Source organism: Podarcis liolepis (genome assembly GCF_965112155.1).
Source record: "Podarcis liolepis genome assembly, chromosome: 5".
Classification (NCBI taxonomy): Eukaryota; Metazoa; Chordata; class Lepidosauria; order Squamata; family Lacertidae; genus Podarcis; species Podarcis liolepis.
Window position 1 is genome coordinate 95,734,263 of NC_139556.1, and position 19,487 is coordinate 95,753,749.

At 48.5% G+C, this 19,487-nt stretch overlaps 2 protein-coding genes across 2 annotated transcripts in view; one reads left to right on the plus strand and one right to left on the minus strand.

The window, feature by feature from the left end:
* The window catches only part of THPO (thrombopoietin), a 305,395-nt gene that overhangs the window by 46,985 nt on the left and 238,923 nt on the right, over nt 1-19,487 (minus strand). The gene's annotated exons all lie outside the window — the stretch shown is intronic.
* Nucleotides 1-19,487, plus strand: part of CHRD (chordin) — a 50,872-nt gene that overhangs the window by 15,406 nt on the left and 15,979 nt on the right. Inside the window, exons 5-15 of the mRNA XM_083504005.1 lie at nt 3,746-3,863; nt 6,812-6,908; nt 7,645-7,786; nt 9,707-9,847; nt 11,213-11,295; nt 11,418-11,565; nt 12,006-12,112; nt 14,503-14,619; nt 15,644-15,800; nt 17,145-17,389; nt 17,971-18,084. Coding sequence (XP_083360131.1) covers nt 3,746-3,863; nt 6,812-6,908; nt 7,645-7,786; nt 9,707-9,847; nt 11,213-11,295; nt 11,418-11,565; nt 12,006-12,112; nt 14,503-14,619; nt 15,644-15,800; nt 17,145-17,389; nt 17,971-18,084 — 1,469 coding nt within the window. The remainder of the gene's footprint in view (nt 1-3,745; nt 3,864-6,811; nt 6,909-7,644; nt 7,787-9,706; nt 9,848-11,212; nt 11,296-11,417; nt 11,566-12,005; nt 12,113-14,502; nt 14,620-15,643; nt 15,801-17,144; nt 17,390-17,970; nt 18,085-19,487) is intronic.

Genomic DNA, 19,487 nt, shown 5'->3' on the forward strand with positions numbered 1-19,487 from the left:
TGGTATGGCCTTGTGGGGCTGCCTTGGAGTCCAAACATGCTCAGAGCTGTTTCCTAGAGCCACGCCTAAAACTCAAAGCACCTTCTTTGTAGCTAGCCAGAAGGAGGGTGTGGTTGCTAGTTTGAGCAGCATATTTTTAATTACCGTATTTTTCGCTCTATAAGATGCACCAGACCACAAGACGCACCTAGCTTTTGGAGGAGGAAAACAAGAAAAAAAATATTCTGAATCTCAGAAGCCAGAACAGCAAGAGGGATCACTGCGCAGTGAAAGCAGCAATCCCTCTTGCTGTTCTGGCTTCTGGGATAGCTGCACAGCCTGCATTCGCTCCATAAGATGCACACACATTTCCCCTTACTTTTTAGGAGGGAAAAAGTGAGTCTTTTAGAGCAAAAAATATGGTATTATTAATGCTCCTTAAAAGGGAGAAATGGTGGAGAGAGTGTGCATCTTTCTATGCTATCCTTTTTAATTTTGCTTTATTTTGCAGTTTGTTTTTGTGATTGTCCGGTTAGGCTTTTTCCATGATTCAAGAGCTGCAGGCAGGCTAGAGAGAGAGAGAGAGAATTCATTTTGTTTGTTCCTCATTTATCAGTGTTGCGTGTATGACTATTCCACCTTCCCTCCAATGAGCTCACGGTGGCATAATTCACAAGTCGTGTTTTCTGCATGTTATCCTAACAGCAACCCAGTGAGGCAGCGGTGGAGAAAGCCAGGGATAGGGTGAGCCACCCATAGGGGCGGGGCGAGGGTGGGGCCTCCGGAATCTGCCTGCCTGCTCCCACTCAGCCGCCCTGCAGCTGGGGGGGAGGCAGCAGGCAGACCGTTTGGGCAGCACGGAGCCTGCACGCGCCCAAGCCACTGCTTCTCTCCCAGGAGAGACGCATGGCTCGGATGCGCTGCAGGCCCCGCGGTGAATGCCGCCTGGCATTTTGTCACCCCCCTCAGTGGTGACACCCGGGGCAGCCCACACCCACCGCACGCCCCTTACTCCGCCCCTGCTGTGAGGTAGGTTAGGTTGAGAGACTGGCCCGAGGTCACATAGTCAGCTTCATGGCTGATTTTTAACCCTATGTTCCCAAGTCAGAGTCCATTTAATAGCTCTCCACCTTACTTCACGTTCTGGAAATGATATAGAACCCCTGTGGAATTCAGTGGAGCTTACCTCTGAGTAATGTACAGCTTCTTGGGCACAAATGTCCAAACTACAAATTGTGACAACAGGGATTCCTTCTGAATTGGGATAAAGCACTTTTCAGTTCAGTTAGAAAACCAGGACAATTTGACCACACTCCTGTGACATCTCATTGGCCGAACACTCACGGCCTCCTAGCAGCCCTAGCTACCACCACCTGAATGACTGTGGGCAGCATTGGCTAAAATCTGGGAAGACAGAGGAGTGTGACTGAATCACATTTTTAGAAGTTAGTGGTGGGCTTCACTGCCTTGCTTAGCAGCTTGCAAAATTGAGATTTGGTTTATGCAAATTAAAATTATGCAAACTTGCTCAGATTTTCCAATGGTTTAGGTAGTAGAATCCAATTTTTCCTGTCATAGAATCTGGATAACCTGGATACTTTTTAAAAAAATAAATAAATTGTGATGCTGATTCCATGCAACCCTCCTAATATCTTGAGCTGGTATTTGCTGCACGTGTTAGACACCCAAGTAGGGATGTGGGGAGAAAATCAATCCATTTGCATTTAAAGGCAAACTTCTATATTTCTCACTTTCCGACATGGTACCCAAACTGAAACCCAGCCACCCTTCAAAACTCACATTTCTCTGAATTTTGCAGTGCAGTTTCATTGGCAAAGGTTGCATTAAAATGCATATATTTGTGAAAACAACATAGAAGAATGCATTGTTTTAAGAATAATTGCATTGTAGATAAATAGGTACTGCTAAACGACATTTCTGTGCGCTGCTCTGGTTCGCCAGAAGCAGCTTAGTCATGCTGGCCACATGCTGTATGCCAGCTCCCTCGGCCAGTAAAGCGACATGAGCGCCGCAACCCCAGAGTCGTCTGCAACTGGACATAACGGTCAGGGGTCCCTTTACCTTTTAAGTCGGTGCCCACCACTTCTCTATTAAAGAGAATTTCTATGGATTTCTTCTACCACTGTGTCCATGTTAACTTCCACCCCTGAAAATTTCCCACCTCAGGCTTTGGAAATCAGCTAGAATGTCAAGTGAACAATACATTGTTAGCTCTGCTCAACATGTAACTCCCTATGCTGCTTTGTACTCTAAGACGTTTTAACCGTTGTCTCCTGATAACAGTGTTGTGGGATTTGTTTGTGTAATTCATCAACAAATAATAATTACAAAATCTAAGGGAGCCAGTGTGGTGTAGTGGTTCAGAGCGGTGGACTCGTAATCTGGTGAACTGGGTTTGCTTCCCCGCTCCTCCACATGCAGCTGCTGGGTGACCTTGGGCCAGTCACGCTTCTCTGAAGTCTCTCAGCCCCACTCACCTCACAGAGTGTTTGTTATGAGGGAGGAAGGGAAAGGAGAATGTTAGCCGCTTTGAGATCCCTTCAGGTAGTGATAAAGCGGGATATCAAATCCAAACTCTTCTTCTTCCTCCTTCTGAGGAAGGGAGTTCTGCAGATTAACAATGTGTTGCAGGAAGAAGTCTTTTCTTTGATCTGTCTCGAATCTTCCAGCGTTGTGCTTCATTGGCTATCCATGAGTTCTGCCATTTTGAGAGATCCACTTTCTCCACACCAGCCCATAGCTGTCAACGTTTCCCTTTTTTAAAGGGAAATTCCCTTATTCCGAATAGGATTCCTCGCAAGAAAAGGGAAAAGTTGACAGCTATGACACCAGCCCCAATTTTATACAATTCTGTCATGCCTCCCGTTACTCATTTTTCCCGCAATCCTCCAATGCAACAGCCTTTCCTCACTGGGAAGTTGCTCCTTTCCCTTGATTATTTGGGTTCTCTATTTCTGAACCTTGTCAGGTAGTTCACTCTTTGCAGCAGATAGATAGAGGGTGGTTTTTTTGGGGGGGGTTTGGGTCATTACTGTTGTTTTTTGCAGAATGCTGAAGTTAATATAATAAAAATAGAGGCTTTTTGGAGGACAGTAATAAAGATGATTAATGGCATTTTCCAAATAAATATACAATTGGGACCAATGCTATCCTTATTGAATTATGTAAAATTCTTCCCCTAGCTAGACAGGACAGCGTCGCTTTTGTATATAATTAGAAATGCAATGATGTTATATTTGAGTAAACAAAGGGATTTTCTTAAAAATTTAAGCAATCATACTGCAGAACAGAATTAACTTTTGGAATCGGTTTATGTTTACAGCGTTTACACGGTTCCTTGAAAATATACATGGTGCTTTTGTAAGACGGGGACATGGGATCCAACACAGTAGAAATGAATCTAGCACTTGTGAATTTATAAAACCTACAAAGGACAGATCTGTAAAGTGAGTTTACTAGGTCTGTTTATAAATGTGGTTAGGAATAAATTTATCAGTTTTGAAAATGCAATCGCCGATGTTTAGAGTTTTAATACTTTCAGTATGAGTAAGCATGGTTTTTGTATGTGTGCATGCTTATGTCATCATTTATTGAACTTGCGTTTAAAAAAAGATACAGTGGAGGCATTAATCACATATAAATGTAGAACTGTAGACTTTGAAATATATATATCTCTAGTTCTTCAGGCTTCCTGGATCACTTGCAATGTATGCAGAATCACAGACAGTTCCCTTTTGCTCCTCAGATTTTGTGTCCTTGCTAACCAGCGGCTCAGAGACCCAGACGCCCGTGTCCAGTGCTGTGGCAAAAGCCAGGTTCACTCTTGTGCGTTCTCACCTCCTCTTCTCAATCAACTACGAGAGGTGAGTGACACCCTGTCTGATGTTCAGGATGGGGAGAAGCATGTAGCAGAGGTGGACTTTGGTGATTTTGGGAAATGTGGTGCCCTGAGCGAGGCCAAAATTTGGCACCTCCAATTCTTCCATCTAGCAGTTGTCCCTTGGATCACGAACACCTTGGTACTTGGACATTTTGCCTCCCAAGCACCGCAAACCCGGAAGTGAATGTTCCGGCTTGCAAACTTTCTTTGGAACCTGAATGTCTGACGGGGCTTTCGATTGGTGCAGGAGCTTCCTGCAGCCAATTGGAAGCTGCGCTTTGGTTTCCGAACATTTTGGAAGTCGAAAGGACTTCCAGAACGGATCCCATTTGACTTCCAAGGTTTGACTGTATCGTTTACACTGAGTGGCAGCAGCTCTCCAGGGTTTCAGAAGAGACCATTTCCAGGTTATTTGGCTGTGATTCACCCCTTGCGCACATGCACACATGCAGTTGCTGCAGCAATAAAACTGTGAGCACATTTATGCAGGTTCTGGTATGGTTTTAAGCTGGATGGGAGACCGAGATTCCTGCATTGCAGGGGGTTCATAGAATCACAGAATTGGAAGGGACTTCAGGGGTCATCTAGTCCATCCCCTGCAATGCAGGAATCTCAGCTAGAGCATTCATGGCAGATGGCCATCCAACCTCTGCTTCAAAACCTCCAAGGAAGGAGAGTCCACCACATCTCCTGGGAATCTGTTCCACTGCTGAAGAGCTCTTACAGTCAGAAAGCTTTTCTGAATGTTTAGTTGGAATATCCTTTCTTGTAACTTGAAGCCAGACTGTCTCACCAGAGTGGTGCATGCTCGAGTTATCTCCCGCTTGGACTACTGCAACGTGCTCTACGTGGGGCTACCTTTGAAGGTGACCTGGAAACTGCAATTAATCCAGAATGTGGCAGCTAACCTGGTGACTGGGATCGGCCGCCAGGACCATATAAAACCAGTCCTGAGAGATCTCATTGGCTCCCAGTATGTTTCCGAGCACAATTCAAAGTGTTGGTGCTGACCTTTAAAGCCCTAAACGGCCTCGGTCCAGTATACCTGAAGGAGCGTCTCCACCCCCATCGTTCTGCCCGGACACTGAGATCCAGCGCCGAGGGCCTTCTGGCAGTTCTCTCATTGCGAGAAGTGAGGTTACAGGGAACCAGACAGAGGGCCTTCTCTGTGGAACTGCCCTGTGGAACACCCTCCCTTCAGATATGAAGGAAATAAGCAGCTATCTTATCTATAAAAGACATCTGAAGGCAGCCCTGTTTAGGGAAGTTTTTAATATTTAATGCTGTATTGTTTTTAACACTCTATTGGGAGCCGCCCAGAGTGGCTGGGGAAACTCAGCCAGATGGGCGGGGTATAAATAAATTATTATTATTATTATTATTATTATTATTATTATTATTATTATTTATTATTTATTACTATTATTATTATTGGTTTGGCAAGATGACCATCAGGGTCCCTTCCAACTTGATAATTCTATGATTCTATAATGCCCAGGGTGAGAAAATAGCATGGCAAGCCTTGTACCTAAAATGGAAAAGGGGTGATATAATGCCCTTTCTTGGGGTTCACACACCAGCTGCCCTGCTCCCCATCTCTCTCTCCGCCCGGACCTCTCTGTTTCATCGGCTTCATATCACATCTTGCTGACAGGCAGCTGGTGTTCCTCTGATATCATTATGAAACAGCTGAACAGGCATGGGTGAATCCCAGCTTGGAATTTCTCTGTATCCGTCCCAGGCAGAAAGTCTCCTCCCCGTCACGGTGGTTATTATTTTTTATTAAAAACAAACTTTTGGGGGAAAGGCTCCAGTAAACAAGTTCAGCGTCCACATGTTGCCGAGGCCCCAGCTGCCTCTCCTCGCTTGCTCAAGGCTGGGGTCAGCGGGGGTCTTTCTGCCTTCTGCCTCGGGCTTGGCTCCGGGGAGCAGCAATCAATCAGTCTCTCCCGATTGTTAAATCCTCCTTCTGCCTGCTCCGGGAGAGAGCTGCGGCCAGCCTCTCTGCTGTGGTGGTCCCTCCTCTTTTTCCAGGCCGTTGCATAGCCAAGCGGTGACTAATTTCAAAATGCATCCACAAATCCCCCCAAAACAGCCTCAAAGGCTGTCGTTATTCCTTTTTAAGCAGGGCCAAGGAGAGTTGCATTTCTCAAGCTGCGGACGGGAGAGAGGCTAGCCTCTGGAGGGGCACCATCTATCCTCCTGCAGGGGGTTCATTGGGAAAAACCTGGGGGTCTGCAACTGTGGTTCCTTGCTTGCTGATGGCAAGCATAAATCTCCTTTTGGACGTTGTATCTCAGTGACTCCTCTATAGCTCGGTGGCAGAGGATGTGCTTTCAATGCAGAAAGCCCACAGGCTAAGTCCCTGCAATCTCGGGGTGCCGTGGGGTGAACCACACAATTCAGATAGCAGCACTGAGAAGGACCTTCCTCTGCCTGAGACCCTGAGTAGCCTAGGGTGGCCATGCAGGCTAGAGATGATGGGAGCTGGAAGGAATCCCCCAGGTCATCTAGTCCAACCCCTTGCAATGCAGGAATCACAGCTAAAGAATCCCCTACAGATGGGCCATCTGAACTCCAAGGAAAGAGAGCCCACCACCTTCTGAGACCCAGTAAAGCTGTCCCTGGGCCTTTCTGCATCCTTGGAAAAGTACAAAACGAAGAGATAACCAAATACACAGTATGGCAATGCAGACTTTGAACGCTTTTAGGCAGGGTGATGTTGTCACACTACCAAATGATAGCAGTAGCAGTCTGGGGACACCTTTAGCATGCAAAATCCATTGGGATTTTGAAGGCTGTTTAAAGAGCTGGCGGGGCGATCTGGAGCTAAGTCAGGTTGGTGGCACCGGCCTAACCTATTCCTTCTGTTCAGTGTTTTCTGTTCTGGTTGCAACCTCAAACCCACAGCCTCTGCCTCTTCTTCTGCAGGCTGGGCCAGCCGAGCCGAGTCCGTTTCACAGACGCCGGTGGGACTGTCCTCTTTGAGCATCCTGTGCAAAAGGGCCCCTCCCCCCAGGATAACATGGTGAGTGACCCATTGAGGTCATCGTCCCAATTATTTTACTCCCCTGTGGGCTTTGAAGCACTATGTTGCTGAAACAGCAAGGCATGTTGCTGTAGAGCAGCCTTTCTCAACCTGTGGGAAGGCAGATGTTGTTGAACTACAACTCCCATCACCCCTAGCTAGCAAGGCCAGAGCTCAGGGATGATGGGAGTTGTAGTCCAACAACATCTGGGGACCCACAGGTTGAGAACCACTGCTGTAGAGGGAAGTGAGGGGCAGGTGGGGCTTGTTCACCTGGGAAGGCAGCCCATCTAGGAGAAGGAAAACTCATCCTAAACATCTGCTGCCTTGCGGGATATCTTCGGGAGAAGAAAAGGCTCACACAAATGCAGAGTGGAGTCTCTGATGGTTGGATGGTGCCTTGTATACCTCCTTCTGGCAATTCCTGCAGCCATGTTGGTGCCAATAGCATTGCTCTGCTTCCCTTTGGACCACATCAGTGAGGCCAAGAGGGGGGTCTTCTCATCTGGGTAGCCCAGGACCTCCATAGACACTATGCCCTGGGGAGGACACTTCAGTGCTGCTAACACAGCGGTTGACTTCACCCCCGGAGGTGAACTCCATTCTCTCTCAAGACATACGCCAACAATTGGCCATGCTGGATATGCGCCCGGTCCTCTGGATTTGCGCTCTTTCTAATAGCCTGATAAATTTGCCTGTTTCTTTCCGCCCCTCTCTCTGGACACTGTCTCCACAGATCTGCGGCGTCTGGCGAAACCTGCAAAAGTCTTTGACGCGGCTGTTGAAGGTTGACCAGCTGCACATTTCCCTGGTCACCAAGTCGCACCCTGAGGGCGAGATACGAGGCAAAATCATCAAGCACCGGGCTCTCCTTGCAGGTAACCTGTGATCTGAGAGTTTTACCTTTGAGTACAGATTGCTGCTTTCTATTCTTTTTAGCGTCACAAAGCAAACAAACAATAAATTAGTAAGAGAAAGAAATGGTGATATACCAAGGTATAATATAATTTCCCCAGCTGGTGTGGATGTTGTGTGTTGAGGATCTAAGTCTGAAGCAGAGGAAATAAAATCCCACCAGATGATGTAAAAGCATTCTGGATCCTCCACCCCCCTGGAAACATGCAGTTTATGTGTAATATTTTCCTTCGAGTGCAGATTTCTGTCATTGTCAGCCCTGCAAATACACTCAGAGCTCTCACTCAAAAGTTACTGCTCATGATTCAATTTAAAATGCTTGTTGTCTCCCTGATCTAGGATATTTGAAGATCCTGGCCTGTCTGCTTGGTCAGCCTAAACAGTGGTTGTCCTGGACTGTCTGTGGGTGTATGCCTTTTCTTTTGGAGTTTCTCCCTGGCTTTACCCTCAGGCCCATCGCTAGAAGTTTTGCAATGAGGCAACCTAAGTGAGCAGATAATCATGGCAGAACGTACGTACAGCTGCCTGAGTACAGTGGTACCTCGGGTTAAGTACTTAATTCGTTCCGGAGGTCCGTTCTTAACCTGAAACTGTTCTTAACATGAAGCACCATTTTAGCTAATGGGACTTCCTGCTGCTGCCGCGCCACCGGAGCACAATTTCTGTTCTCATCCTGAAGCAAAGTTCTTAACCTGAAGCAATATTTCTGGGTTAGCGGAGTCTGTAACCTGAAGCGTATGTAACCTAAGCGTATGTAACCCGAGGTACCACTGTAACTACTGGCATGGCAGAGTTAGAGTGTCAGTCTGGAGCGAATTGGGATTGAATCCCTCCTCAATGTGTGAAGCCCAGCCACCTACTCTCAGCCTAACCCAGGGTTGTTGTAGGCATAGATGGGGTCACCCCAGGCTCCTTGGAGCAAGGATGTAACAGAAATGTGAGGAGCAATGATAATATCTTTAGCAATATTTAACTGCATTGCTCCTTGGGAAAATAAGTGAGATGCAAATGCAATAAATGAACAAAGAATAAAATCACTCGGTTATTCAAACTGGAAATGCTGGAGCCACACTCTACATCCAGCTGGTTCTTATCGTCTGCCTTTGTTCAGAGGTCTCCTTGAGAGACCTAAGGCTCAGACCTTATTTAGCCTCACTACCAGAGGCCGGGGTGTCCCCTCTCTGGCCTCACCTAAGGATCCTGACTTCTCACCTCCAGACTGGGCCTGATCTGGGGCTCGGTGTAATGCTGGAACCTCCAGGTCAACCTCTGATGGGGAACCCTGCTGGCTGAGACACAACACCACCCAGATGAGCCACTACGTCCCGCTGGGGACCTTCATGGCTCCAGCTGAGCCCTTGCCAGAGCTTCAGTGTGTCTTGCACCTCTGGTCTTTCTTAGTCCTGTTCTCCTGGCTTGCTCTCCAGTGGCAGAGGATTGAACCTTCCCACGGTTCCGTCCCCTCCTCCCCCAGGTCCTTCCCAAGCAATCTGAGACTTCATCGCCTTGTTTGCCTTTGCTCTGTCCTCTTCATACCTCTTCTGGCTCTGGGAGACCAGGGAAGAGGGGAGCTGGTCACAGCAGGAGGGAAAGACCCCTTGGCTTCTTCAGCAACCTGCCTCAGCTCTGCCTCTTGACACCCCCTCTCCACCTCTCCAGCCTCTGCTTCTGCTTCTGAACTGCTCTCTGCCACAGAGTCTCCCTGCTCACTAAACCCTGTCACCTCTTCAACTTCCAACACCTCCTCCTCCCAGGACCCACTCATTGTCATCCCACCACCACTCCCCAGGCTCTGCAACCTTCTTCCCTTTGGGGGTTCCCCAGCTGGTGTCTCCCACCAATCCATGACAAGCACCGTGCTCTTGTTTTCCTCTCCATTTCAGAAACATTCAGTGCTATCCTGACATCCGTCGACGCAACCCACCTTGGCATGGGGGGCATTGCTATGCTGACCCTGAGTGACGCGGAGAACAACCTGCATTTTGTCCTTGTCACCAAAGGGCTTCTGGAGCCAGTGGAGAAAAGTGAGCAAGGGGCAGAAGTTCAGGGGGTTGTGGGGCAGATGCAGCCAGGTGCCTGAGCTTGGCCCAGCCAGGGGAGATGAACAGACAAGACAGGTCTGATAGGTAAAAGCTGGGCTTGTGTCAGAGAGAAGTGAGTTCAACTCCCACAACAGCCAGGGACTAAATTATATCTCCTTCTGGGTGTTACAAACTGTTGACCACAGTTCCGTGTCTCTGAAACAATAGCAATTCGTGTTTGTCGAACCTTAATGAAGATTAGGGCTGGTTCTGTGTTTGAGGGTGCCTGGGCAAAGTGCCCTCAGTAGGGGGCCCTAGTGTGCTGCCTTCCCCACCCAGTTGGCCCTCCAGAGGACTTACAGTGGCCCTCTGTGGGCCCCAACAGCAGGCCGGGACCTCTCACCATCTGGGGAGGTCAATCAATCAATTTATTTATTGCGCATAGCCAAAGGCCTTCACAATGTACAGCAGAGGGCAAGGCAAGGCTTTCCTCTAAAATCGGGTGACATACCCTATAAAAAGTTTACAGCATAAAAATTTAAAATTAGAGAGCATTGCTATATCCAGAATGGAGTTTCTTAGCTGCCAGAGCAAATTTGGCTATCAGGTGTGTAATCTGTTGATCTTTACTAGCTAGGAGCTCGACTGTCACCTCCTGGGGGGTTCGGTCTGAGAGGCAAGTCAAGAGCAGGTGACAAAAAAAATTCTCTGGGCAGTGAATGTAAGGGCAAAGCGGCAGGTAATGCATGACACCCTCAACCTGATTGCATCCATAAATGCACATGTGTTCCCTCTGGGGAGGTGTGAAGGGGGACCCAACAGTGCAGACAGAAGCACTGGGGCCAGACCTTCCTCCCACCTCCAGTGCATAGTTGTGCCATTGCATCCCTGGGAGAAGAAACGCTGTGATGGGGCAAGTCTAGCTTCATGTACCTGGCACTCCACTCTGCACCAGGTAAATAAAATGGAGGCCCTAGTGAAGCCCACTTTGGCCAAGGAGGGTCCTGAGTGTCCACTGCTGGCTGGACAACCTGTCCTTGAACCCCAGTCATGCCTCTTGAACCCTGATAATGCCTCTTGATTGCCTGGATGGAAGATAGAGAGGGAGGTACAAATGTCTGTAGAAACAAGCCTGTTTTGGCAAAGGTACCATTTATATCCTTTGCCTCGCTCACCTTTGCCTCTCCCCACTAAGGGCATGTGGCCCCTGGAAACCTGACCATAGGAGAATTTGGCCCTTGGTTTGAAAAAGGTTCCCCACCCTCGCTGACCTAGTGGGGCAAGGAAACAGGAGTGGGGGTGATGTTGGTCCACAGCGCTGCAAAGAGCGGCATTGATGTGTTTCGCCTCTTCCTTCTTCTTTCCCAGAATCCTCCTGGCTCCCCCTGAGGGTACAGATCCTTCACCAGGACAGGGTCCTGAGGGAGGTGCTGGCCAATGTCTCCTGGCAGGTAAAAGCCTCCGTATCTGAACGCTGAGCCAAACTGCTTGCCGCTTCCTCCTTTGCAGACGTTACTTGACAGTGTTACTCCTCCTCCTCCCCTTCCCCCTTCCTCTCATTTTGCCACATCAGGACCCCGACTTTGCAGAGGTGCTGTCCGGACTGGCGGCTCGAGAAATGCTGTGGCTGGCGCAAGGGCAGCTGGAGATCACCGCAGAGGTGGAGGGCAGGTTTCGCCGTAAAATTGCTGGCCGGATCACTACCAGAAAAAGCTGTGACAGTGAGTTTGGAGGAGGAGGGGCAGAAAAATCACCTGTTGGACTTCTGCCTTCTGCACAGCTGCCCATGCAGCTGAATACAGTGCAGACTCCGGTTGCTGTTGATGGCTTCCACATGTAGATTTGACTCACACCCGTCCTGCCAGCTCTGTAGCCTTACTGCACCCTCTCCTTCTTCTTGCCAGTGTGGTGTAGTGGTTAAGAGTGGTGGACTCGTAATCTGGTGAACCGGGTTCGCTTCCCTGCTCCTCCACATGCAGCTGCTGGGTGACCTTGGGCCAGTCACACTTCTTTGAAGTCTCTCAGCCCCACTCACCTCACAGAGTGTTTTGTTGTGGGGGAGGAAGGGAAAGGAGAATGTTAGCTGCTTTGAGACTCCTTAGGGTAGTGATAAAGCAGGATATCAAATCCAAATTCCTCCTCCTCTTCTTCTTGCCCCCAGCCATCCAGAGCGTGCTCTGTGGAGGAGACGCCTTGACGCCCACCCAGACAGGGGCTGTAGGCTCTGCCAAGCTCACGCTGCACGAGAACGGAACTTTGGAGTATCAGGTAGGAAGAAACGTCTGGTGGTATTGCAAAGGCTGGAGCAAACAACATTGATACATGTCTGTCTCTGTGTGCGCATGCACTGACGCATGCCTGATGCCAGAGCCTGGCAAAACAAGGCACCTACAGACCCCAGATGAGTTGAGGGGCCATCTCTATGACAGCCACACTGCTATCTTGGTTCTTCCTTGATGCAGAAACTGACTTCGCCAGAAGTAGCCTCTGAACTGACATAACCCCATATAGCGTATGTCCCAGAATAAAAAAACACCAGGTCGTTCCCACCTTCCTCTGCCCTACCAGTGATTTCAAGCTCCCCCAAACAATTCACATCAGGTTGGCCAGGAAATAAACCAAGCATCTTTACTCACCCCCTGTTCCAAAAAGTGAAACATCTTCATTTATTTTCTAGCCAGTGTGGTGTCGTGGTTAAGAGCGGTAGACTCGTAATCTGGTGAACCGGGTTTGCGTCTCCGCTCCTCCACATGCAGCTGCTGGGTGACCTTGGGCTAGTCACACTTCTCTGAAGTCTCTCAGCCCCACTCACCTCACAGAGTGTTTGTTGTGGGGGAGGAAGGGAAAGGAGAATGTTAGCCGCTTTGAGACTCCTTCGGGTAGTGATAAAGCGGGATATCAAATCCAAACTCCTCCTCTTCTTCTTCTAGCGAACCTAAATTTTGTAGGAATGCATTTAGTCACTAGGAGATGATATTACTAAATAATATGTTAAGTGAAGGCCACACCTAAGAAAACTGTGTAAGGAAGGACACATAGTTTGAATAATTGGGTTTTGCAGGTCTGGTTGGAGAGTCTTGTCTCTTTTCCACAAATCTGTGAGCCCCCAAACTCTCCCTCTCCCTGCTTCGTCCCACCCCAACAATGTGCTCCTTTTCAGAAAATCACATTTCCTAGAAACTTTTTGTTTGTGTTGGGGAGGGAGAATTCCTCTCCTTCCCCTCTCCCTTCTTGCCCAGCCTTGCCAGGCTAGTAATCCATCTTGGATTAAAATCGGAGCGCCAAAACAGTTTGGCCGTCCTCCTGCTCATCTCGCCTTTGATGCAAACGTTATAAATCCCCAGGCTAATAAGAGGGGTGGGAGGGAGAAGGGTCGGGGTGTGAGCTTCAGGAGTAAGTGGGTGGGGGAAGGAAAAGGAGGGAGGGAGCGGAGTTTGAGCTGTCTTGGCTGGGAAAGAAGGCGCAGGAGGGGGAATTCTTTTACAGTTTGGATTAGAATCCAAGCCGCAAGATGATGTTAATGCTTGCCGTTTATTTGAAGCAAGCATTACAAGCCCGTTGAGACTCATTTTTCCAAGCCTTGAAAGAGAAGGGTCTGTTGCGTCACAGCTCCCCATGTTTCTCCACCTTCCAGGCACTGGTGGGGTCTTCTTAGGCTATGGCTTATTTCTTTATTTATTAAATTTCTGCCCTGCTGTCCCTCCCAAAAAGTGGAAAACCAATGCAATTTTTTTAAAAAAAAAACCATTAGGAACATCTGAAAACAATTAAAAAGGGTGTGGCATGCCACATTGCTGTGGCAGGAGAGGATGACAAGTGTGGCGGGGAAGATTCAAGGACAATCAGATAAACATTGAAACATTTCGCACCTCTCGCTGAGTTAGTGTACATACTTAAGGTACATATGTAAGAGGCTTGTTTATAGTTATATTTTGGGAATGATTCATGTTTTTCTGTAGCTGCGTTGTTTTATACTTTCTGGACGGCCCTAGATCATATTCTAAAGCAGTTGTGCTCTGTGTTATAAATCAAGCACTGCTAGGACTTCTTTCTTTTTGTTTTCCAATGTATTTCTTACCAATAAAAAAACCAGTGTGGTGCAAACAAATTATTATTCTGAAAGCGTGGCCCAGGGAAAAAAGTTTGCGAATCTCTGATTTAAACAGTCACATACCCCGCAGCTAATGATTTCAAGGTTGCCATGAATGGTGTATTTCAGCCAACCAATGCCTGGGTGAGCAGGAATGTTTGTAGATGCCTCGTGAATGTTAATAATGAGGGCGGCAGGGAGCCACCACCGAGAAGGACCTGCCGTCACCAACTGGGCAGCAGCAGCAGGGACAGCACTACCAACACGGCCTCTGCTGCAATTTGTAGATGGTTAATATTGGGGGTAGCACTCTTTGAGGTATTTGGGCCCCAAGACATTCAGGGCTTTGTACACTAGTACTAACACCTTGATTTGAACTTGGCAACTTGCTGATGGCTAGTGAGGCACTTTCTGGACCAGTCTAGCAAGTTGCAGTCCACACTACTTGCAGCCTCCAGACCATCTTACATTTCCCTGCATTGTATGGAATTGGACTCTTCAATTCTATGGTTCTAAGTCTCCTGTGAAGATCTAGTCGCTTCTTCTGGGCTGTGCTCTCCTCCCGCAGGTCCAGGTGGCCGGAACAAGAAGCGAAGTGATCGGCGTCACGCTGGAGACCAAACCTCGCAGAAGGAATAAGCGCAACATCGTGTACGACATGACACCCAGCTACGAGGACGGAATGGTGAGTGTTTGTGTGGATCAGAGAGAGATGCAGAAGGTTCTGGAGCAGTGGTTCTCAAACTGGGTGGTGCCACCACCTAGCAGGCAGTGGGATTCCCTGGGGGCAGAGGGTGCTGGCCATGAAAATCTAGCATCCCTGGATTAAGTTCACCCATTGGGTTGAATTAATCCAACTCAGTAGCTGGGACTGCTGAATCGGCAGAGCAGGAGACTCTTGATCTCAGAGTCGCGGGTTTGAGCTCCACGTTGGACAGAAGATTCCTGCATTGCAGGGGGTTGGACTGGATGACCCTTGTGGTCCCTCCAACTCTACAATACAATACTATGATTCTATCTGGATTTTGAACAAATTTGCAATTAATTGTTCCTGCTTTGAATTTTCTTGAATTATTATCTTCCTTGGTGGGTCGTGCAATTCTGAATAATGCTTTTTTTAGGGCAGGGGCCACTGGGGAAGGGTTTGTGGAACCAAGAGAACAGTGGTCCAAAAAAGCTTAGGAGCCACTGCTCTAGAGAAATTGGTGGTTGAGCCACTTTCCACTACAGTCGAGCCTTGGAAGTCGAACGGCTTAGTTCCCAAACATTTTGGCACCCGAACATTGCAACCCCAGAAGTGACTTTTCCGGTTTGTAAACTATTTTTGGAAGCCGAACTTCCGACGGGGCTTCCGTGGCTTCCAATTGGCTGTAGGAGCTTACTGAAGCCAATCAGAAGCCGTGCTTTGGTTTCCGAACATTTTGGAAGTCGAACGGATTTCCGGAATGGATTCTGTTCAGCTTCCAAGGCACGACTGTATGTGTTAGCTTTTTGCCCTTAGTTGCTTATTGTGAAGGCCTTTGGCTATACAGTAAATTGAATTGGGTATAATGTGTTTGCCATCATTAGTGACTTCAGATGTAAAATATATATTCCAAATTGGAGCAAATGGCAAATTCTGTGCACGGGTCATGATTGGCCATGTTTCACCATTCTGTGTGTCTCTGTGTGTGTTTTTATTTCCTCTTGAACCATGCACCTTTGTTCAGGCCAGCGGGACGTGGGAGCAAGCAAATGGGCGTGACGCCCACATGTTGCTGCAGAACGAGCTCTTCCTGAATGTGGCCACCAGGGATTTTGAAGAAGGGGAGCTGCGTGGGCAGATCAGCAGCCTCCTGTATGGTGGACTGCCAGCACGGCACGAAGGTACCAGTGTGGAGAGAATGTGTGTGTGAGGAGCTGAGCCGCCCACCAAGCCTGCTGGCTAGTTGGGCTAGAACAACAGAGTCTTTGCCTAGTCCTTTTAGTTCTTGGATTAGGCAGAAGCCTGTGACCAAACCAAGAGAAGGCAAGGATGGTGGTAGGTGCCAGAGACTGGAGTTCAACATCTGGAGGAACGCAGGGTCTGGAAACCAAGCCTTATGAGGAATGGTTGAGGCAGTTAGGTGTGTTTAGACTGGAGAAGAGGACATCTTCAACTATCTGAAGGGCTGTCACTTGGAAGGTGGAGCAAGCTTGCTTTCTCTTGTTCCAAAGGGGAGGACCCAAAGCAATGGCTCCTACTATACATTAGGAAGACCACCTGAATGAAGCTTGCAGACCACTGGTGGTCCACGGACCACAGTCTGGGAACCCATCCATAGACAGAGGCAGGCAAGTGCTGCCCACTGTTGGCTTAAATGTTCTGCATGAATTCAAAGCCCAGCCAAGTTTGGGATCCAAACATGCTGAATTTTCAGGTTTGGAAAATGCAGTTTAGAGAACTGTTTGATCTGCAGCCAGACAAATAGGCTGTTAAGTGTGAGCTACAGCTCTCGTGTCCCCAAGCCCTCCAACACCCCCATGCCTTGCTGCCCACCTTAGAGTTGCCAGGTGACAATGTGGCAGTGACAGTAGGCGCCACAGCTGGCAGAGTCCCCCTTCCATGCAACTGTAAGAAGGTAAAGCAGCCCTGTCAGAATCAAGACTTTGCTCCCTGACTCTCAGTCCCCAGCCTTTGCCTGCCCACTTCCGCCCACCTCCCAACAACTCACAGTCCCTCCTGGGGTTAGGGCCAGGCTCACTTTGTTCTTGGCTTCTCCCTTTCCATCCCCGCCCCCCAGAACATGCCTTCACCACTTTCCCCCTCAAATTCCTCCTTTTCACCAGAATGCCTATTCAGCCCTGTCTCGTCAACCATCCTTCTTAACACGGCTGTCTCTCGCTTTGGGTTCTGTGTGAGGTGGTTTGAATCCCAGCCAAACTGCTGATTCCTCTTTTCCTCGCACAAATTGGACTGCAGACTTTCTGACTACTCTGCACCTCTCTGGCCCTCCATTGGAATGTTGAGTTTTGTTAACATCCCGCAGCATCACCCTGACTCAGCCGATTGATTTTAGTCTCTTTGCGGACATTATCTCGCCAAATTCTGATTTTGAACAATTCCTCTAAAGCCCCAGATGACACAAGAGGCTTGTGATGCCTTAAAAACCAAGAAGCCTATTAAGAAGCATTTGGCATGTGGCAGTGGACCAGCCCCTGAGCATATAACCCTTGGCTTTTGTGCTACAGAGCTTCCCGTCCCACTGGCTGGCCAATTTGTGTCCCCTCCTGTGCGCACTGGATCTGCTGGGCATGCCTGGGTATCACTGGACGACCACTGCCACCTGCACTACGAGATCATAGTTGCTGGCCTTGGCAAGGCGGACGACGGCACCGTCAGCGCTCACCTCCATGGCTTTGCGGAGCTGGGCGAGCTCCGGGAGAGCAGTCTGCGGGAGCACAAGCGACTGCTGCGGGGCTTCTATGGCACAGAGGTAAGGGGAAGGGCGGTCTCTCAGGGGTGCAGCATCTGCATTGCACGCAGAAGCCCCCAGGCTCAGTCCCTGGCACCTCCAGGTATGCTGTGTTAGCAGCACAGAAGCGAGCTCCCTGGGGGTGCAAGCCTTGGCAGTGTGTCTGGAGGTCCTGGGCTGCCCAGCTGACAAGACCCCCTCCTTGGCCTTGCTGATGTGGTCCAAAGGAAAGGAAAGCAAGACGTTTGGCACCAGCTTGGCTGCAGCAGTTGCCAGAAAGAGGCATGCAAGGCACCATCCAACCCTCTTAGGGTCTCCTCTCCCGATTTGTACAGAGTTGGCTCCTAAGCCTTTTCTTCTTCCAAATATGTGGCCTGGGCCAGTTTGGCCTCTTCCCTTTTTTGCTTGCCATAATATTCTTCTTGGGAGGCAAAGGGTGCATTCTCCCAAAGGCCCTTAGCTGCCTGGCCAGTGACGGAGGCCAGAGTTTGCCTGCCTGGGTGTGGACACAAAACTAGCCCAAGGGGAGTGGCAAGAAGGGGCCTAAGAGACTAGGATTGGGACCGATGCCTTTGCCTGATGGGGTTCTCCTTCTCACCTAGGCTCAAGGAGTAGTGAAAGACCTGGATGAGGAGCTCCTCCGCCATTTGGCTCAGGGCACAGCCTTCCTGCAAGTCAGCACTAAAGCGAACCCACGAGGGGAGATGCGGGGCAAGGTCAGTCGTGGTCACTGCTATTTCTCTCGGGATTTTCTTGGGTTCCTCCAGACAGCCTGCTTCTTGAGCATTTATCCTGGTTTGCTTGCACAAAGCTTATGCGGAGGTTAAACTATGTCCTGCCTTTACTGCAGAGTTGCTCTGTTTTTCTTTTGCAGGGAGGTTACACAATAATAAGCCTCCATCCTGAATTCATCCTGATCTTCTTGTGCAGTGGTTCCACAACTACCCATTAAATCACACACTTTTCAATGCATCTGCCTGTAGGCTCTGCTTTTCCAGGGATCATGCAAACCTTTGAGCATGTGAAGAGTGCTTTTTCTACTCTGCTAAGTTCTGACTCACAAGCAGCCTCCAACAATATTTGGAATTAAGAGAATTTTCAAAATCAAATTTCCAGGGAGGCCTGAGTCTCACTGCCCATTACAAATTAGCCACTGCAGGTACACAGAAGCCTTCCAACTGTTTTTGCACCCTCAAGTTGCCACATGCGCAATAAGTTGATAATATCACTGGGGTGCCACAAGGATTGCTGAGATTATGTATGCAGATCATTTTGCACATTTAGAATGCACTACAAAAATACTCTAGCAGAACAAAATACTCTCATCTTTCCTCGTATGCTGACCTTTGTACAACTGTTCAGTGTTTGTAGTGGTTAAAACCTCAGGCCCAAACCTCTCCCCAGACTCCATCGCTGCAGACAGTTTTTTCCTCAGCTTGGCTCCTTTCCAGTATCAGAGCCAAGCTGAGGTAAAAAAGGGGGACGGGAAGAGGGAGGGTTTGGCTTCTCTCACTCTTGCTGTCAGTAATAATAATTTTAATGGGAAATTTGTATTACATTTGATGTAATTTGGCACTGATTTGTTAAAAATTCGAAAAACTATTAAATATCATTTGGCAGCAACTACAACAATAATTTTTAAAGAGCCGACAGTTCCTTTGTATATGAATAAGTCTGCACCCTTGAATGGCAAACATGGCTGCCCCTGTTTCACCCTCAAACATCATCACCTGGGGAGCTGTAAACTATCCCCAGAGTCCTTTAACTCTCCACAAAAATTGCTCAGAGGTTTGTCCCTACCAGGAACCTCCAAATTGCCTCAGGTAGGTTCATAGAGGTGTGAGGCGTGCCCCAGAAAACCTTGTCAAAGTGCTTTTAGTTCTGAAACTTGAAATACCTCAGGAGCTCCAAATTGGCCCTTTTAGTAGACTATATGGGACTGGCAGAAATGACTGGCAGAATCCGAGACCAGGGAAAAGAGACGGCAGAAGAAGATTAGAAGAAATTCAAGAATTATCTTAAGAAACATTGCAAAATTAATGAGTGCTAGAATGATGTGGCTTTAGAAATTAAGTGGAGTACAGCTGTAAAGATTAAGTTAAAAGAAAAGAAAGGTTGA